This window comes from Apus apus, chromosome 4 (genome assembly GCF_020740795.1).
Source record: "Apus apus isolate bApuApu2 chromosome 4, bApuApu2.pri.cur, whole genome shotgun sequence".
Lineage (NCBI taxonomy): Eukaryota > Metazoa > Chordata > Aves > Apodiformes > Apodidae > Apus > Apus apus.
Genome location: NC_067285.1, coordinates 23,823,817 through 23,844,841, shown reverse-complemented (window position 1 = coordinate 23,844,841; position 21,025 = coordinate 23,823,817). Strand labels below are relative to the sequence as shown.

The 21,025-nt window shown below is 35.1% G+C and overlaps 1 protein-coding gene across 30 annotated transcripts in view; it reads left to right on the top strand.

Annotated features, from left to right (window-relative positions):
• The window catches only part of KCNMA1 (potassium calcium-activated channel subfamily M alpha 1), a 452,424-nt gene that overhangs the window by 347,569 nt on the left and 83,830 nt on the right, over window positions 1–21,025 (top strand). For 15 of the 30 annotated variants that reach the window (XM_051619774.1, XM_051619783.1, XM_051619775.1 and 12 more), the window contains 2 exons: window positions 1,447–1,533; window positions 5,204–5,280. In XM_051619774.1, coding sequence (XP_051475734.1) covers window positions 1,447–1,533; window positions 5,204–5,280 — 164 coding nt within the window. Of the gene's footprint in view, window positions 1–1,446; window positions 1,534–5,203; window positions 5,281–8,769; window positions 8,779–14,555; window positions 14,730–21,025 lie in introns of all 30 variants that reach the window. The other 15 variants (XM_051619770.1, XM_051619760.1, XM_051619759.1 and 12 more) reach the window with 2 other exon arrangements.

Sequence of the window (21,025 nt, the reverse complement as noted above, 5' to 3'; positions counted from 1 at the left end):
ATAAACTACACAAAGCCATGCCTGGAGTAGTGGCAATAAAACATCACTGAATGAGGTTTCAGAATGTGAGAAAAAAATAGTCAGTGGCTATAAATGAAGGCTTGTATCATAGTGTCTACTTAGTGGGGGCTGAATAATGACTGCATGACTAACCTTTTAATTCTTAACCTGTGAGCGCCTTATTTTTCAGCCTGCATATTCTTTTCATAGGGCCTTTTGGCTATGTGTAGTCTCACAAAACAATGTGCTCATATAAAGTTTTCAGGTATATTTTTTGTCACATTGATTTATTACTAATGTATAGATAATAAATAACACCTTGAATAAGAGATCTGATGTGACCTATTTTCCCTCTTAACAATAACATGAAAGATTTTTGACCTTCAAATTTCTAGTAATGTCTGTCTGTTCAGGTATCTGCTTTTTTTTTTTTTTTTTTTTGTATATACATACTTCCCTAAATTAAATTCTGCTAAATTTACAAACATTTAAATTGCTGGTAGTCTTTGTATAATGTAAATTGCATATGTGTGCCCTTACTACATTTTGACTTTAAAAGGGTAAACTTTAATAAGAAAATATAAAGATGCAACTCTTGACAAACTTCACTCAGTTTTATCAAGTCAAAAGGTTAGTTATATTACACATTGATAAAACTTTGGAGAACATATTTACATCTATTTCTGTATTTTCATATTTAGCTTGGTACCTTGCAAATTGCATTACATTAAATCTAGTGTTAAACTGTTTTGGAAATAAAAAAGATGTTTCACAGAATGCACCTCATTTCTTGATAGCAATTTATAATTTCCTTCATTAAATGTGGCTGAGGCTATTCTGGCAGTGCAGTTTGGTTATTTTTGTTCTTCCATGGCTGCATAGCAGTTTTAAAAATTTTCTATTGATTTTTATGTTTTTTCAGCTATCGTGACTGGTTGTCTTGTACCATTCCCCCTGAGTGTATGTTTGTATTTATTATTTTAAACAATAGCATTATTTATCCAGATAGGGGTCCCATTAGCATTCTCTTCTACTTGAAATTGGCAAAAGTTTGCATCAAAGGGTTAAGCTTCATGAATGATATTTTGTATTGTTATTCAACGGTGGTTCTCCCCTTTTTATCGTATTGTGAATTTTTCACCACTTTGCATAACAGAACAAGAAATCTGAAATGCTCAGCTTCACACATCATGTTTCTGAGAGACTTCATTATTTTGTATAGTCTTTTGTATAGTCGTATTTAATGCAAAAATGTAAGAAAACAGACGTAACACGTACATGATGTGATTATAGGTGGAGGCATGTGACTGTCTCAAGTTTTTGTAAAAAGCACTGGCATGTCAAACTTATTTGATTGGAGCAAAACCAAATAAAGAAATTTTGGAACATTCAGTTAAAAGTAATTTAAACTTACAGTATTATTTTTGTTCTTGTTTCACTGAGCAGTATATTAATCAATCCTGGAAACCATGTCAAGATTCAAGAAGGTACGTTAGGATTCTTCATTGCAAGCGATGCCAAAGAAGTAAAAAGGTAATTCCTTTATTTTTAGCTTTAAATTTGTCTGTTTAAAGATTCTCAGAGGAAATTGAGTTGGTACTCTAGTGAACCAACCATTTGTGCGTGCCATTTTCTTAACTACAGTCCTAAATATCAAGGTAATGAAATAATTTTACAGCATATGAAAAGAAATTAAGAGGCTCTCTGACTTACTCCTAATAGAAAATGTAAAATGTTTTGATCTGATTTCTCTGTGATGAATTTGTCTCAGTGGAATTACTCTGCAAGAGAACAGGGTTTACAGCTTTGACCAAGTTTCAAGTTTAGAGTACTTCTTACTTTCATAGACTTTAGCAAATATTTGATGTGAGCAAGCAATTGCATTAGCATACTAATATTTATGTTCTTGTCATTTTTCTTTACTGGAACTATTGGAACATACTTTATGGCCTGATAATAATAAATAAAACTACAACAGAGCGGTATTTTCCAGCCACTGTAGACAACTTCACTGGTTTGTTATACTTGGCTGTATTGGGTTTGGGTTGAATGAAAAGGGGTTTTATGGTATTGTATTTAGGATCACACATGTGTACTCTTGTTTGTTAGGATTATAATATGCTTGGAAGGAATAAAAAAGCAAGGTGAGAAAATAATTTTTAAAGGAAATAATTATTTGATGTCTGTAAGATCTAAAAAATAAAAAAGGAATTTTTGCAGCTGATAATTTGTATTTTGGTTGGAAGTCATGCTATCAATAATCTCATTTTTACTTGATTCTCCTTGATTTAGATATTTTTAACTAGACCTTGTAGTTAGAACTACAAAATATTCCAATTATAACCTTTACTAAGTCCTAAACTTTTTATGATTAAATTATAGTGAAAATGATATTTAAGCAATGCATGCTTGCCACAAATATTAAAAGAAAGTCAAAATATCAAAACAGTGAAATGACTGAGAACTTGAATTCTTTTTTCATTAAAATAGCTAAGATAGCTTTTGGCTAGGTGAAGCACGAAGAACAGAACAGCAGTGCTCCTGTCCTCTCATATTTCTGCCACCATCTTTGGAGATTTTGCATCCAGCATTGCATCAGGCACACTGCCTTTCAGCTTTTAGTTCTCTTCCTCTCTGGTGGTGTTCTCCACTGGAGTACACAGAATTGTTGAATTGAGGTCCTTTGGTGGGCGGATTTTTTTTTTTTAATTCTTATTTTTTAATAAAGAAAAATTGAACTGGTTATATACCTGAAATTCAAATTAATTTATTCTGGTTTTGTATTACATGCTAATGGAGAACTGTCAGGTCCCTTAATCTAAAGCTATTCTTATTTACCAAATATATATTCCACAATGAAATCATAGAAATATGCAATGTTCAGTTACTCTTACTAGGATTACTTTTTCATTTTTAGAATCCTAGTTTCACATTAGAAGCAGTTACACCTAAAAACAATTATGCCTAGGTAGTTTCTTGTAAAATGGGTGTTTAAATATAATGCAAACTATACGAATTGCATCTTTATTATTCTTTATCCATTTACATGTTAGTACTGACATCAGAAATCCATGTGCTTCAAATCCATTTAATTCAACCCAATTCTATAGAAGGATTATTTTATTACAGCAATCACTTGAGGCACTTGGTCTTGACTTTGCACATTTGTCCTGCAGTGGAATTCAGAAACACAAGCAGTAGGAATGACCCATGTCCAGTTTTGCAAGGGAATTTTTATGATAGTGGTTCTTGTTCAACAGGGGCTTACATATCGACAGTGGAGAAAATGTAAAAATTAGAGTTTGCTCCTCCTCACTTATGTCTTGACATTAACACATGGTTTGAAAAATATTTTATTCTCATTTCCTTGAAGGCAGTTTGTTTTCTTTTTGTTAGAAGGTGACTATTTTGAAGACCAGAAGCTTTGCTACAGAAAGTATACAAAGGCTCAGAGAAGGCGTTTTCATTTTACATTTTGCTTCTTGAAAGTAGTAAGACAATTTCACAGTCTGAAAGAGTAAGCTTCCTGGAAGTTTCTTAGAGAAATTAAGTCTGCTACATTTAGGACTTACATCTTCTATCAGAAGCTTGCATGCCATCTTGATTTAAGGAGTGTTAATACCACCAGTGAGGCCTTACTGCACTTTAATTTTGTATTCTCTGGTCCATAACTCATATGATAGACCGGCTACCTTTCTCCACATGGGCCACTTTACCTGGGTCATTATTCAAAGTGTAACTCAACTTGGGCAAATTGGTAGCTATTTGGATTAGGTACCTAGTTTATGTTTCTGAACGTTTGCTTTACTACAGTTCCACCTGGGGTGCATCCTGTTTAATCTAAAAAGAATGAGTAGTAATCATCCTAGCTGAACTGCCAAAGACTGTTTTTATTCAAAAGCTTTGCATGAATATTCTTTATTTTTCTTGTAAGATTTTGGAGTGTTGATTTTTCTGTTCCAGCAGCCTCCATATTGTAGCAATCCAGACATCCTAAATCTATGAACTGTACTGTTGGCAAAATCCATGGGTAGTTGCAACAGGGCAGCTTGGCTTCTTACTGCCAGTTTGTGTTGAGGATTATGCAATGAGAGAGGTTTGGGAAGATAAGCATGAAGCTGACATATCCTGAATATGGATAAGTACAGGGAAATTTCAGCAGGATAAAAAGTATGTTTAATTTGTTATGCCAGCAATAATCCTGGTAAACTGTAACTGTCCAGCTAGAGGCCAGCTGCATGATCCTCATGAAATGTGTCACAGCAGGCTTATACGACATTTTTACTTGACAGGCATGAATAAACTCTCCTGTGGGCAGTCTGATGCTTATTAAATAGAAAATTTGTTTTAATCTTATATAAAGTCAAATGTTTACCCTTTCTCATTTCCTTAGTTGTCCTTGTGCTTCACTTAGTGGTGAGCCATTTGATACAAGAGTAGAAGTTCATAACCAAGAGTGTTAAATGAAAGCCTATTTGGTTCATCTGGTTAATTGCATCTTTTTTTTTTTTTCTTTTTTTTTAATAATAATTGGCTTCTGTGAGTTCAAAACAGAGTTCTACTCTATTCCTATATAAAAGAAAAAAAAAATAATTTGAATCAAGATTATGTCTGTTTTTTCATTTATATATTCCTTTAGGAACTTATTTTCACTGGATTTTCCCTTTCTGGTTTTGGTTGGGTTTTATTTTTGTAAATAGTGTAAGAGATGTTATTGTCACATAGCTCTCATTGCAATCTGTTGTCGTATCCAAAACTAACTCCTTCTTGTGACTGGGCTGAAAATTTTGCCCAGGGTGCTAGATACACTATCTTTACCAAAAATAAAGAAAAAATTAAAATCTGGTATATCTGAAAAGAACAGAGAATTCTTTTATATATATGTTTGTGAAAAAAATCAGTGGATGCTCTTTTTTCTAAGATGAAAGACAAATTAACTGATACACTGTGTCATAATTATCATGCCTTCCCAATTTTCAAATAAAAGTATATTAAAAGAAACACTGATTTGGAGTCTTACATTTGAAATTAATTGTCTTGCAGCAAATTTTTTGTACTTTAAACTTTTACACCTTTTCAAAGATTAAAGAAAATTAGTCCTGGCATCTTTCATTAATTTGGAACTGCAACAAGAGAAAATGTGGGCCTAATTTCATTTGTATGGATTAAGAAATGTGTCAGTTTTTCCATTCTGTCTCTCTAGGGCATTTTTTTACTGCAAGGCCTGTCATGATGACATCACAGATCCCAAAAGGATAAAAAAATGTGGCTGCAAACGGCGTAAGTAATATTTCTATCACTACCTCTCCTTTTCATGAACTCTTCAGCCTTGAAGAATATCTGTACATGTGTTTACATGCTTTACACAGAGGTGCAGAAAAGACAAGAATCAAATGCACTGCAATGTAGTAAGTGACAGGCGCATTTCTGAAGTCCATATATTTTTATTACGTTTCACACCACTCATGTTTCTTCATTAGAAAGTCCATTAGAAAGTCCAAGTCCAAAGCTAGAAAAACCTGAAGAATGAAATCTAGCTAGATCTAATTGTGAAGATTTCTGAGTTAGGAATGAGCTAACAGTGAAGTTCTGCTCTCATTCATATCATGCAGACATCTAGTAATTTCAGTAGCTTTCTGTAAAATGAAGAACTTTTATCTATCTTGCTGAACATAATTTTTTAAAAGAGAAATTAGGACATAATTTTTCATTGTATAAATACTTAAACAAATTATTATTTAAATAAATGATTGGTTTTACTGGAGCAAGGGATTGTCTGGAAGAAATGAAACATTAGTGCCTCTTAGGTATATATTTTTAGAAAATTCCATATCTGTAATGCTAATACTTGGTTTAGTTGAGTTCTTAGGTCTGCTCTTTAAATTGTTTGGAAAACTTCAAATTAAGACATAACAAAGTTTTGGAATTGAGATCAGACTTTGCATCTGTATTTTTATAAATATATATAAAAATGATTATTTTATCAATATATACTGTGAAAGGACTTTTTGCAGGAGCTACGTTTTGGCCAAAGATGTGCTTGACCCATGTGTAATTGTAATACTGATGTCAAAAGGATTTGGGGATTTGTTTCTCAATGGGTATCTGAATATTTATGTGCATTCCATGGTATTCTGCCATGAAAAGGATCACTCAGTTCAAAAGTACTGGTTAGGTAAATCGAAAGATCTCAGAGTATTATGTCTATTCCACTGTTAGTTTTAAAAAGGAAAAAAACCTCTTGTTAATTGTAGATCCAGTCGCAGTGTTATCACTGCACTTTCTTAGAAGAGGGAAGTAAGCCTAAACTGGACCTTCTCTGCCTTTATGGGTGCCTGAAATTTATGAAATCTTGATGATCTTAAAAAGAAAAAAATATGTTCTGGAGTTTTCAAAGAAACTCCTCTACCTGAAAAAAACAAAAACCAAACAACAACAACCAAACAAAAAAATCTCAGGAATGTGGAAAACAGCTGAAACACTGAAAAAAAATTGTATTTATCCTCCCAGTAACAAAAAGGAGAGCAAAGCACATGAAAAGCATGCCTGATGTGGAAGAAACGTATGCATTGCCTAACATATTGGAAAAAAAATTGTTCAAGAACGGTTTGTCCATGTGAAAATTTGACCTTTGAACTGCTGCCAAAGCCATTGAGGCTGCTGAGTTAAGATCTGGTAAAGCCAAGTACAGATGCCTCGGAGTGCCTATAACTCTCAAACTCTTTTTTCTTTTTTCTTTTTTTTTTTTTTTCCAAATTACCCAAGAGTTAGAGAAATGTTACCTGTTTTATTTTCTGTTTTTGTCAAAAAAGACCTATCTGCATTTTCTTCTGTACTCTTCCTTCACATAGTATATGCTTTTCACACATGCTGATTAAAAAGAAAAAAGAATCCCGAAGATTACTTACTTTAATGTGAGAACTACTCTTTAAATTTGTTGGAAGATAGGAATCAGGAATTCAAGTATAAAGGGCAAGAGGCCTTGTTAGACAGTAATGCAAAACAATGTAACCTCCTCAGTACTAGGAAACCAGAGAGAGAGCAGTAGTATCCTGTGACCCAGCCAACACAGTGGATATATTACCAGCAGTAGAGCCATGGAGAGGTGAGAGTGACAACTTCTGTGTGTAGCACTAGGTAATGTTACAAATGGCATGGTCACACGTAGCAGTCAAAAAAATGGAAGGGTGTTGGACAGATGAAGAAATAAAATGATGAGGTTGATGAGCTTAGTGAGGTTGAAGAAGGAGGCTGTCAGAGCTGCTGAGGTGAGTACTGAACATTAAGGAAGTAATCCTCTGAGTCAGGTGAAAAAGAGAAAAAAAAAATGGTCAGTGAGAGTAAAATCTTAAATTTCCCTTTCTTTGTCTCCAATCTGCCTTCTCTGCTTTCCTACATATGCACACATGTGGTCACAGATACCATGGTACCTGGCAGCTCTCAGTACAGCTGAGCACAGCTTCTTCTTAGGAGTGTGCTCACAGGTATTTGGAAGAATACAATTGCTTTGCTTCAGAAAAAAAAAAAAATAAAAAAAAAAATCAACAGTAATTAGTTATTTTTGGTCTCTCGAATTTTGATAACAATCTTGAGATCCCTTTTATGGGACCTGATTTTTTTGAAGAGGTAAGTCTTCAGTGAAGTATGTTATTCACATGAAATGTCTTAGCTTTAGCTTTCAAATCACTAATCAGTTAGCTATATTATCCATCTCTAAGCTACAGAAACAATTGGTCTTATGCATGTAGTCTAACCAAACAAAGCATACATTAAGAAAAATCTTTCCTTATTGAATTAGGAAACTGTCAACTGATCTGTCAACGGCTAATATGTTAGTTTGATTTTCAGAGACACTGCAAATAATCATACACGCATATGTGTAGTCCTGTATGATAAATATATTTTTAATTAGCAAGTAACATAGCAATTAGAGGCAGCTGAATGTGGAAAATGTATAAGATGAAAGGTTGTGTGTAAAAATATTGGCACATTCAGGTGAATTAAATATGAAAGAATATCTTTACGTGGAAAACTTAATTATGGTGGCATTAATTAATGTAGCTTCCTGTGACACTTGAAGGCCACATTCTTTAATAATGCATCTGATGTTGCACATCAATTTAGATACTGTCTGAATATTAGCTTGTGGTATTGTTGGGGTCTGAATCTAAGTCTGACCTACAAAGCCATTTGTCCAAACCTGCTGGGCCTAATATTTGTAATTCAGGGCAGATATTTCCAGAAGGCCAGGGATAATTAAAGTAATCTTGCTTTCCTTTTGCAGTTTTTTTGCCATCCCTTTCTCCTCACGCATCCCACTCCTTGAGTAATATATGAATGATGATGTCACATTGTCCAGAAAAATGCTTGTGTGGAAATTTTATTCACAGATGGTTAATTTTCTTTCATTGTTTTCAACCTCTTTCCTATTCCATTTAACTTTAGCTTTTGCAGCAAGGGGCCAGATACATGTATATATTAATATAAAATGAAGCCATGTTGGGATGAAAGCTCTAAACTGGATGACCTACTCCTCCTGTTTCTTTCATTTTGTGCAATAGCTATGGTGTAATTCTCTCTATATTTTTTCCAGTGACAGTGCTTGCTGTGAATGGTGGGGGTTGAACCCCAGAGGGTACATATCATGTGTACATTGATGTGTTTGAAGGAATTTCTTGTAATCTATAACAATTGACAAACTTTTGATTTATTTTTCCTCTTGCTGCCTTGGAACACGGCCCCTCCTATATTTTAACTGCACACTGATAGTGATCTATTGTGAGTAAAAATGGGTTCCCTGTAGCCCGGAGTGCGGTCCAACCTGTCTTTCTCTAGCAGAGAGTATTTTTGTTCAGTATTTTGGTTCTTTTCTTTATTTATGTTGCATGTAGCAGTGACGTCATACCCACAACTTTCTCATTGTTTATACCCACGGATATTAGGATGACGTTGAAGAAAATACAGCAGTTTTCCCCTCTTCCATCCTTGCCCCCCCCCCCCCCCCTTTTTTTTTTTTTTACACAGCATTATTTTTTTATCCCTATTTGAAAATGAGATCTCGGCAATGTCACTTTCTTGAAGTGATTCTAGAGATGTCTCATGAATCTTTAGGGATATCAGTTAGGCTGGGGTAATTACCACTATAGCACTGTTTATTTGGTTAAGTGCAGTTCATTGTCAGACCCATTTTCAATTTTTTTTTGTACTTTCTCTTTTCCAGTGCATAGCTGACACAAAGTGCAACACAGCAGTCTTTTACTGTTCTTATCTAACTCCTTTCTCCTCATTGGTAAAAAAAAGGATGAGGGTAAAGCGAGACAATTAATTAAATGTGTGCCTAGCGTCTTATGTGTAAACCTACAGATGAAACAAGCTACAGCGATTATTTTCCCCAGCTTGCTTGATTTGAAATGAATTGAATGAGTAGAGGCACACTAACTTGTCAAGATCTAAGCTGTAAAGTTTTACCTTTTTCTTATATATAGAATAGGAACTTTATAGACCACTTCATGTCAATCTGTCATACCACTTTAAAGTGTACAGAATCTATGAAGACTCTCATCAGCCAATTCTAGTGTGTCCAGTTGTGATAATTTAAATAAACACAGCATTTACTGTTTAGGAATACAAGCACTGCAAAGAAGTGCTGGTTGTAGGGCAGTGTTGAGATTATATGGGCTTGTTCTTTCAAAGAGTAAGAGGGATCAAATATTTCATAGCTGCAGTGAGTCATTACTGTACCAGATTAAGGCTGCTAACCATGCTGAATAAATGCAGCTATTCAAAGTGAGACTCTTTCAACATCTTACCAGATACTCCAAATTCATTTTGTGGTAACACTTGAGGTCCTAATCAGGATTGAGATATTTTTTCCCCTATCAGCAGGACACACCATAGTATCTTGCGAAGAATCAAGGAAAAGTTGACACTCCCTAGCTTGCATGAAAAGCTGCTAGCCATCTTGGAATTGTGATTATTATTATAATTACTTACTATTTCTCTTTTCATGGTGCCTGCAAACTACACCAGAGGATTGAGATCCTGTTGTGGTAGAAAGTATTCAAACAGAGAAAAAAATTTTGCCAGATCTCTTTTCAGCCAAATAGAGTGCCTCACCAGAAAGATGGAGCAGAGCAAAAAAAAGGCAGATTTTCAAACAGGTCAGCATGATGAGAATCAATACTTAATAACAAGCCAGAAAGAAACCAATTTCTATGCATAAGATAATGAATCCTATTGACTTTGAGGCAAAAGACTAGAAGTAATTTGGATTTATTTGAAGCAAGGTATTTATTTGAAATATGTTTCTATGTTGAGGTCTTTCTGAGCCAGAGAAATTAGTTTAAATAGTAATAAATGGTAAGAGAGTTTAAGAAAAAAATTCACATATATTTGATTTGGTTTCTTTCCATTTCCCCAATAGCTTCAGTTTGTTCAGAAATGCAGTTAGCTTTGAGAGTACACTGGCTGAGAGGCTTAAAGGTAATGAAGGAAGGGTTATGATCAGATTTGAAAATTAAAATGAAATGGTCTATAAATGTGCCATTACTTCAAAATGTATGAGTCATTCTTACAGCTACTGAAATAGGGCAGAACATCCACTCAGGTCACCAGCTGTTTCTACAATTTTGACAAAGAGCAGCACGATATGAATTATAGCAAACAACTAAACCAATTGCCTTTGATTGCAAAAGTTGCAAGTGAAGAAACTGACTTGGTGGTCTTGAAGTTGTTCTGTAAAAATTACATAATGGAGAGACAGCTTTGCCTGCTGTGTTAAGATAAAATAAATGTTCACAAACAGTTTAAGATAAGCTGCTGTATTTTTCAGGAAACTGAAATTGTGCCGGGGGAAGTCCTTTCAATGCTAACCAGAATTGCTGAAAGGCAATTAAAACAGTCTGGTCGACCTTTAATGCTGCTGTTATTTTTCTCAAAATATAGATAATTAGAACTTGATGAATTGAAATGACACTGTATGCATTTCAATTCTTAAGTGTAGTGGGACCTTTTTTTAACATTTGCTGGTCAAGAAATCTCCAGTTCATCTTCTTAACCAGCTGTTATCTCAGACTGATCCACTAGATGTCCTCGCAGATCTACTTTTAGTTACAGTCGCAAGGAAAACTGCTATAGTGATGGATGGAATACGAGGATTGGGTAGACTGTATGTGGTTTTTTTTAAAAAAAAAGAAAAGTCAGCGAAGATGAAGAGAGACTTTTATCTGATTGCTATTCCTTGACATCTTAGATAAAGAATAAACTGCAGTGTCCTTTGCTTATTTTTGCAGCTGGAAATACTTCCCATTACTGTTTGTGAGCCCTAAGCAACACCTCAGATCCCAGACAATCTAGAAATTTTGACTGGGCTTTTTGAGTTTTAGAGATCAGAAAGCAAGGTACTGTTAGATGCCTAGACATCTAAGGCACGTTTCTTCCTGTTAGAATGGAAGGCTGTTGCATTCTGAGAAAAACTGCAATAAAACTTTTTTGAAAGAATTTACTTTAGAAAAAATTGGCAGAAAATTTGCTTTCCTTTTGCTCTTAACAAATCAGAAAATGACTAGTTCGTGTATTCTTTATTTTGTCAGTAAAATATTTAAGAATTCTGATTTCTGTGTCTATGAAAACTTCCCCTGAATTTTTTATTAATTCACTTTACAAATGCTGTGGGATTGTCATCATTCTAAGTAGTAGGATCTGTTCTTCCTTTTTGTCCGTTTATTATTTAAATGAAAATAGGAACATAATTTCCTTTATATCCCAACTTAGATTTTCACTAGTTTCAAATAACATTCTATTTAACATCCAAAACATTTCTATGAATAGAAATGAGTTGATTCTTCAGCAGGTGCTACAGGTGGCAAATGAATTTAACACCCACCAGAGGCTTTTCTTAAGGTCCCCCTGTCTCTCTGATGATTCCCTTTTTTTGTTAATGTTTATAGAAGTTTCGTAGGAAATGGTATGTGTGTGGCTGAACCATTTAAATTCATTTCTGTCTTGTCTTTGGTCTTGTCACTAGTCATCTTTACTAATAATCCGTGTTTTGTATTACTTAAAAGAAAATAAGTATTTTGTTCGGTATGAATGTAATAATGACTGTATAAAAGGAATGAAGAGTAACAGCATGTTTTCTTTTCAAAAGATATTGCTCTGATATGCGGTTGCTTATATACTGGTTGAAATCCTTATAGCAAGTTCTTTCTGCTACTTACATTTCCAGGTCTAAGGCTGTTTCCTGCATGTTAATGATGTGAAATATGAAAATTATGCATGATCTTTATAACAACTGATAATAATAGTTAAAAACAGTCCCTGAAAGGGCATTGCTTTTGAGAAGCACCATGGAGTCCTTTCTCTATTGAACAGAAGGGCTTGAATTTCCCAGTTCATTGATTTAAGTCTGATGAAAATGGTACAAAACTTTTCCTTCCCAACCCTCTCTGCCCTTCAGTATGATTTCTCCTAATTTTCATAAATGCGTCCTATCCTATTATTAACTGTTGACAACATATGGCTACAAGTAAATGAAAACCAGGGACTGTTCAATGACATAGCAGTTGAGAATTTCAGAGCACTGTGTTTTGCTACAGCATTTGATTAGAAAAAGTCCTTCAAAACAGCTATAATTAAAACAAAATGGGCCTGCCTTTTACCTCACCTACTGTTAGTGTCTCACAAATGTCTTTTATTTTTCTTTCATTTCCTTAAAGTGAAAATAATAACAGAGGCATAATGGAAAGACTTCCATATTTTGGTAACATATTTAACTTTTCTTTTACTGCCCAACTTTTCAATTTTAAATAATGTGTTGGGAAGAGTTAGGCAGAGGGAAACCATGGGAAAACAAATGCTGTTTTGAATTTTCTGTGTGGTTTGAATGTGAATGCATCAAAAGCTGCCATTGAAACCTTCTTACTAAAAGCCAAGCTCTGAGGAATGATGTACCATGCAATGAACAAGCCTGATGCTGCATGATGACTTTCTGAACAGCTGTAAGATAATCTACTAGGATGCTAAAGGAACATGGCATTAGTCATGTGAGCAAAATTTTAGAGGAATGGAGTTGCTGCTGAAGAGATCACTCATTCATCTCCGTCAATGCCTGTTTTCCACAATCATAATGTGACCCTTGCTTGACAAGTACACTGTATGGCAAGTCATCAAGGCCTTAGAACAGGACTTGACCCATTTGAGTCATTTCAATCCCTCTTCCCTAGTGACTGTGGCATTAAGAAACTGTAAAATAAAATAAAATAAAAATAATAATGTCATTACCATAATGCAAAAAAGACATCCTAAACTGAAGGTACAGGCCAGAGAAACATTACCTTTTTTCTGCACTTGCTTTTAAGGTTTTGTTTTTCCCTGTCTGTGTTCTGTTTTGTTTTGGGTATAATTGAGTCAGTTCAATCTAAACCATTACCAAAAGCGTTGGTTCAGTTCAACATGTGAAACAATCTAAGTGGCCTTTGCATTCTTCAGACTTTAAAATACCTGTGATTCAGGTAACATACAAAATTGCACAATGGTAATTACAAATGCATTTGGAAAATAATATGCTGTATATTTCTAGAAAGATATAATAAGGACATTCCCATGACTGAAGGATGTAGATAGTCTATTCTAACCTGGTATTCCTTTTGTAATTAGGCCCAAATTCTACATTCAGTGATTTGGTTCTCAATCTACCTTTGAATCTGGAGGAGAAAACATGCCAATGATTGGTTTAGCATGTTTCAGTGGACCGATGCTTTATGTGCTTTTGGTGATGCCTTATTTGTGAACTGATTTTAATGTGAAGCATATTAGTTGTGTCTCCTATATGGGCAAATCTTGGTATTCTGCCAAGAGTTAATTTGAATTCCTGAAGATGTAATGTAAACAAAGTAATTTGTTTAGAAAAAAATTGTTAACATCTTTTAACTCTTAAGTAATGTGTAGTTTATTGTGATGAAGGAGTTCCCTGGCACAGTTTAATACAGAGGAATATGTTTAAGAATATATTTTTATATATGTATATATACGTATGTGTATAATGTGCGTGTGAGTGTGTGTATGTAAGAGTATATGTGTATGTGTGTTTTTGTATGTGTATACATACATGTATATATAGATATATAAAAGTCTTTGATTTTTACAGGAAGCAGGGTAGGCCAAAAAGAGCAACTTCAGATTTTTCTTTTCTGTTTTAGCCCAATAGTATTAATTGTGCCATGGGAAAATTATATTCTTAGGGTTCTCTGCTTTTACTATGTTCTTTTTTGATCCAAACACTTGACTGTAATCAGTAATTCTTCCTCATGTCTGCGGTCACCCCGTAAGACTGAACAGAAATAAAAAGCAATTTATCTTTTGCCGTACTTTTAATGTACAGCCAAAGTGTTATCAATAATCTCATTACATTTTTTTATCCTGGGTCAAGACTGTTAACATAAACTAAGGCCTGTATTAAATCCCTTAAATTACCTTCCAGCTGCCTTGTTATATATATATAACCTTGCCATTAACCTGCTGCTCTTCCTCTCCTCCCATCCAACACATGGTTATAGCCAAGATGTCCATCTACAAGAGAATGAAACTGGCATGTTGTTTTGATTGCGGACGCTCTGAGCGTGACTGCTCTTGCATGTCAGGCAGTGTACATAGTAACATGGACACCCTTGAGAGAGCCTTCCCACTTTCTTCTGTCTCTGTTAATGATTGCTCCACCAGTTTACGTGCCTGTAAGTTTTAACACCAACACATGCTGTTCCATGTCTGTGGTGTCTGTGATGTCATCTCCATCTTGTGTCGTACATTGTAATTCTGTGAGTTTTACTGGACTGATGCTTTCTTTGAACATCAAACCCAAATTTTAATATAGATCTTTCTTCATATTTCTGTTGTAATTTATTTTTAATATGAAAAATATAATTTCGTTTTTTTTTGCTTTGTCTGCTCTTTATGAAGCATGCTCTTACAATAGCATGCAGGACTTCAGTAGTGCAATTTTTTTATTTATTCATGCAATATAAATTGTCATTAATTAAACAATAAGTATTTCAGTGGAGGAACAGGCCTGTGTCTAAATCTCTGTCTGGTGCTAAGTGGACAGCTTGAATAGTGCTGGCACTGGAGCAGCATAATATAGGCAGTGAATAAATATACAGGATACAGATATTTAACTGGACTGTAGTAGCTAAAATTCAAATTTATACTGCTACCATTATCTCTAGTTTCGTTTGTAAGCCTTCATTCTTGATAAGGCAGGACTGTCCTGATACTGAAACTGCAGAAATCTTAGAAAAAATGCTTATGCTGTTTGTAGTGTTTTTTTAAAAGGGCTAGCCTGATGCAAACTTTTTTGAAATTAACTCTAGAATCTGTCCCATAGGACAGTACCATTCTGAATTATGCCTGAAAATCTCTTTTTAATAGTCAGGAGTTCAGAGGGAGAAGACAGAGAAGTTAGAGCAATTCTGCATAGCCGTTAAATTATTTGGGCAGGCAGCAGGGATTCCAAAAGCTTCCTTTATGAATGTGATGTCAGCAATTGATTGTGAAGTAAAATGGTGATTTTTAATTTATTTCATTTTCTTGTCATTTTCAGCCAACTCTAACAGGCAAAACTATGTCTTGGGACAGGAGCTGCTTTCCATTACCTACCCAAAGAAAAACTATAAAATTATTCAGATACATCTATAAGCAATATTAGGAGTTTTCAGGAGGAAGAATATCTGCTTTACATTGCAAGTCATCACAGATAAAAATGCCTTCCACTACTTAGAGTATAATGTAGTTTATAGATTACGCATCTAGTTGCCTTTTGTATTGGAGTATGTAGTCCAAGTGGTACATGGTTTTAACTATTTTGACATTTGAAGTATTTTTTCAGACACGAATGTGGAGTATTTAACAACACTGTTATTTTTGTTAGCATTTTTGTGTCTGAAGACTGTCAGTTAAACTGATAGGATTTCTAGAGATTTTACCAGCAATCTTCTCTTTGTGTATGCATATAAGCACTCTGAATGTCCTTTTTATCCACTTGCTTACAACAAGTGTATCACCTCAGGGGGAGGCTGTTCGCAGTCTTAAGTCCTACTCCGCATTACAGAAGGTTTTATCCTCAAAAGAGACCTTTATCAGAGTAAAACATACTTGGTTTTGAAAAGCCAGAAATAAACTGTAATGTCTTGAAAATTACTGCAAGCAGTGTTACTTAAACAGCCTAATAGCCTCAGTAACACAGTGTCTGGTATAGTTTGTGTTCATACAGAGAGTACATGGTTCAGTCCTGGCGCTGTTGTTAACAGCAATCAGAACAGGCTAAATGAATATGTTCCCTACAAATGGGTAAAATTTCTGCCATTAGCACAGTTTAGCATGGAAAGAAAAGCCATAATTTGTAGGTTTACCATAGCTTTCAAGTTCACTTTAAACTCTACAGAGGCAGATAACGTTAACATTTTTAATTGTGTTGCCTGCTGAGTCAAAAGCCTCCACAATAATGGTATTATTTCCACCAAAAAACAGTACTACTGGGAATCATGTTAGATCTATGTTATACTTTGAAGGATAAGTTATATTGACAGCTTTGAGGACTTATAGCATCTTATTTTTCAAAGGCCTTTGCCCCCCTTCATCACTTCATTAAATCAAGAGAGAGCTCACTCGTTGTGAGATTAGTCACCTTTGATTGTTAATAATAAGTACAAAAATCAATACCAATTCACACTCTGCAAAGCAGCATAAGCCTTTCTTTTCCAATTTAAATACATATATATACACACACATGCAATGTTTCACTGGCAGGACTTCAATAGAAATTAGTGTGTTTTCTTTGCAGTCCACAGGGGTCGAATGATGCCCATCTTGACAGAGCTAGTTAGCTCAAAGAATGGTGGTGAGAGTCAGCTTTTCATTAAATATGAGCAGATGTGAAATGTAGAGTGTTTGACAATTAGAAATGGCAGCAGCAGGGCCCCAGAATCAAAGTGAGGTCAGATTGGTGGATCAGATTACCTCTCTTACATTCTTTAGTTGTTCTGAAAATCATTTTGAATTAGTGTCAGTGGAGCCATGATGGGTATTGCCCTTTGTCTTTTATGCTAGAACTGTATTGTTTCCCCAGACACTCATTAAAGGTCATTATACTATTACAGAGCTTGCTTTGGTCATGGTGCCCCAGTTGGGTTGATTTGCTTCTACAATTGCTTAATGCTTCTTTCTTTCTTTCTTTCTTTCTTTCTTTCTTTCTTTCTTTCTTTCTTTCTTTCTTTCTTTCTTTCTTTCTTTCTTTCTTTCTTTCTTTCTTTCTTTCTTTCTTTCTTTCTTTCTTTCTTTCTTTCTTTCTTTCTTTCTTTCTTTCTTTCTTTCTTCCTTCCTTCCTTCCTTCCTTCCTTCCTTCCTTCCTTCCTTCCTTCCTTCCTTCCTTCCTTCCTTCCTTCCTTCCTTCCTTCCTTCCTTCCTTCCTTCCTTCCTTCCTTCCTTCCTTCCTTCCTTCCTTCCTTCCTTCCTTCCTTCCTTCCTTCCTTCCTTCCTTCCTTCCTTCCTTCCTTCCTTCCTTCCTTCCTTCCTTCCTTCCTTCCTTTCCTTCCTTTCCTTCCTTTCCTTTCTTTCTTTCTTTCCTTTCTTTCTTTCTCTCTCTTTCTCTTTTTTTTTTTTTTACTTCTGGTTTTAAAAGCAGGTTGTTTCCCCCCCCCCCCAAGGTAAAGAAAATCACAGACCATTGTATGAAATTTCTTGAAAAAATGAGTAGCTCTTTTAAGAATAACTTAATGCGCTTTGTCAAGTAAAATATATCAATTTACATATTCAATGATGTTCACAGGATTTAGTGTACAGATTAATTTGTAGAGAAAGTGACACTTGCAGTGTATTTTCCACTGTGAATCAGTTTCTGTGTTATTATATTGTTGCCGGTACTTGCAGCAATAGTCTGATTAAATATAATTACATTAAAATAGTTTTGAGTTTATAGGCAGCTGTCCAGAAAAATATGGGTATGATCTTTCTAAATGTAATGAACTAGAATTTTAAATTTTTTATGTCTTCATTTTTTCAGGTTTAGCTGCTGTTGGTAGATGGGTACATGAACAGCAGTCAAATTATCCAAGCATTTTTTTTACTGGAGACTCAAGTGAATTAAAGTGGAGAGAGGCACCTAGCCACTGAAAAGCCTGGGGTGGTTTATATCATGAAATGATGCTACTAATAAGTGTGATGTGTCTGCTTAGGTCTGTGCCAAATCCTGGGGAGTGACACTCAAATAATTAATTGTTACAGACAGAATCTTAACCTGAACAATTTAATTTTTGTGTTTCTATATCACCATATGGCTGCTGCTTCTCAGGAACATCAGAAGTTCATGTTCCAAAAGGAATAGTTTTTTAAACTTGTCACTGTGCCCACTGCCATGGGAATCTAAACTTGCAAGGACACTCTTGATACAAGGCCCAGGCATATCTAATTCAGCTTGTGAGAAAACATGCTTTGGCATGCTTTGATAGTTCTGAGAAGCTTTATATGAAGACTTTGACTTTGGTGAATATCAGGGATCTCCAGAGTCAAAAGACAAGAATAATTTTTATTATATTTTGAATTCAGGGTTCAGCCCAAATTCCTAGCCATCCTATTTGAAAAGAAAGACCATGATAAGACAAGGTAGAAAAAGCTTAACTTTCTCCATGTGGGCCAAGCCCTGTTTAGAACCATATATTCTGTCTTATCTTCTAGTGTTATCATGTGATTTATACTGAATAGACAAGTTAGCTGCTGAGTCTTTCTCAAAGGACAAAAAATTGCATTATGCAAGATTAGATGAACATTTTGGGTAGCTTGAATAAGGATGGCTATTGAACCAAGGTTGGTACACTGTGCTGAAGCTGTCTGTTAGTGTGATTTAGCAACTTAGGTCAAGAACCACTCAAGGTGCTTCATTGTTCTATGGTACTTAGGGCAGTGTAAACCCTGCCTGTGTATCGTTACAACTTAAAAAATAAATACATTAATGAGAGTTGAAATTACACGTCACTGATTGATTTAGCCAGAGAGAAAAATGCGTAACACGCATACACATTGGTCAGTGTATCTGTAAGTTCATCAGTTGTATAACTATGCTTGGGCTTTTCTAAATGAGTTGACTAGTAAGTCCTGGATTCCTAAATTACCATATATTCTTTAGTTCCCCTAGAATGCAAGAACTGTATTCTCTGCTTTCTACAGAACAAAACTAACCTACCACTTCTCTAGTCCTGCTGAAGTAGCCAAAGCAATAAGAAATACTTGCTTTTATGGATAAGATAAGGTGCAGGAAGGACCTATGTGTCCTGACAAGCACACCTATGTGTGCTCTGTCAAACTTGCAGTGCAATAATTCTCTTTTCACCCTGTAGCAGCAGTGGTTTCCTTTTTGCAGGATACATATACTACCTTGTGGTGTTTAGAGACTTTGAGATTCTCAGACCAGCTACAGATATGATCTAATTTACATTATAATACTCTGAAAGAGTAAAAGGTGGGGTACTACCACTTCTTTCTCCTACTACACACATTTTCTGAGGTGTGAGAATTCTGTTGTGGCCACAGGAGGGATGGAGACTCATTTGCTCTGAAATTCTTACTTTTACATATGCTGCATAAATGCCATTCATGTAACCCACTGATCCCTGTGTAGTCACACTCTCATCTTTGTCCTGCACAAGAAGTCAATAGCACACTTTTAATGTTTTGAGGAAGAAGAAATTGAAGGAATAAAGTGATCTGGTCTGTTTGGAAGGGAAAGACAGGTGTTGCCCCTCAGGGATGAGATCATAATGAGATTAATGAAAACAGGACATCAGAATGAGACAGTGCCAAATAAATTCCTGTTAATTCAACACCACAGAGAATAGAAATTATAAGCCTGTGAACCATGCTGTGAGTAATAGACTGATTTACGTAAACCTAGTTCCAAATATTGTTCTTTCTTTTAGGGTGACAGATTTTTACTTCAGTCACATCAGTTCCCATGTATTCAGGGTGTGTTCCTAGAATTGAAATTACTATTATGTTTCCTTTAAATACCTCTACAAGGCTGCATGTGTCCCCTTTCAAAATACTGAAGATAATGTAAAACTGGACACCTGTGTTTATTTTAGAGTATACAATTTCGCAGTGAAAATACTATTTTAGGTAACTCAGTTAAGATACAAGTCCAATACAGATGGAAAAAAAATCAGGCATATACATCTTACTGTAGTCATTGCTGATATTGGAAAATGAAGAAAACCAGCTTACCTTCTCAGGTCTCAGAATGCACTAGTGTCAAGAAATTTGCTGGTACCAAAACTGGCAAATGGGGTTTTGAAGTGTATAAAACCAGACAATGGAATAGTTGAAAGAGGAGATACTAAAGTGGGAGATTCCTGTACTGTTCTATAGAGTTTCTTACATTGTAGCCACTAACATGAATTCAATGCTTGTACATGCTAGAGATTTGTCGTATTTGCAGCCACCACCATAGCCTGTGGTACTGCCAAATCAGAAGCCAGACACCATGAGATCTGCTTTGCTAAGAATGAAATTCTGCTAATTACTCTTCCACTTTCTAGCTTAGTCTATATTTGCAATTCTGTATAACCTACTTTCTTTCTATCTTCTTCATGTGGCAATTATACAAAGATGCATGCAGGTGTTTCCCCTAAAGACAATAGGATGAATTGACTCAACATACACAATCACAGTCCTAACCAGCATTCCAGAACTGCTTGCTGGAGCAGTGGTTTCACTGAACCAACCCTTTGATTTGTCTGCCTTTCTCTCACTCTTGATCTGCAGACCTTCAGGTGATTCTCTTCTTGATGCATCAGAATGGGCTGGTGTTTGACCTCCTGAGACTTCAAGTATCTATTCCGTATTATTTGCATGAGAATAAATGCACTAGTGCTTTTGTGTTGCCTTTTAAAAAACTGATTAGAAAACATTAATTACAGAAGTGTGTGGGGAAAGTAACATGGAGCAATAGGTATTTTATAATATGTGACTTGAAGTGTGTAGT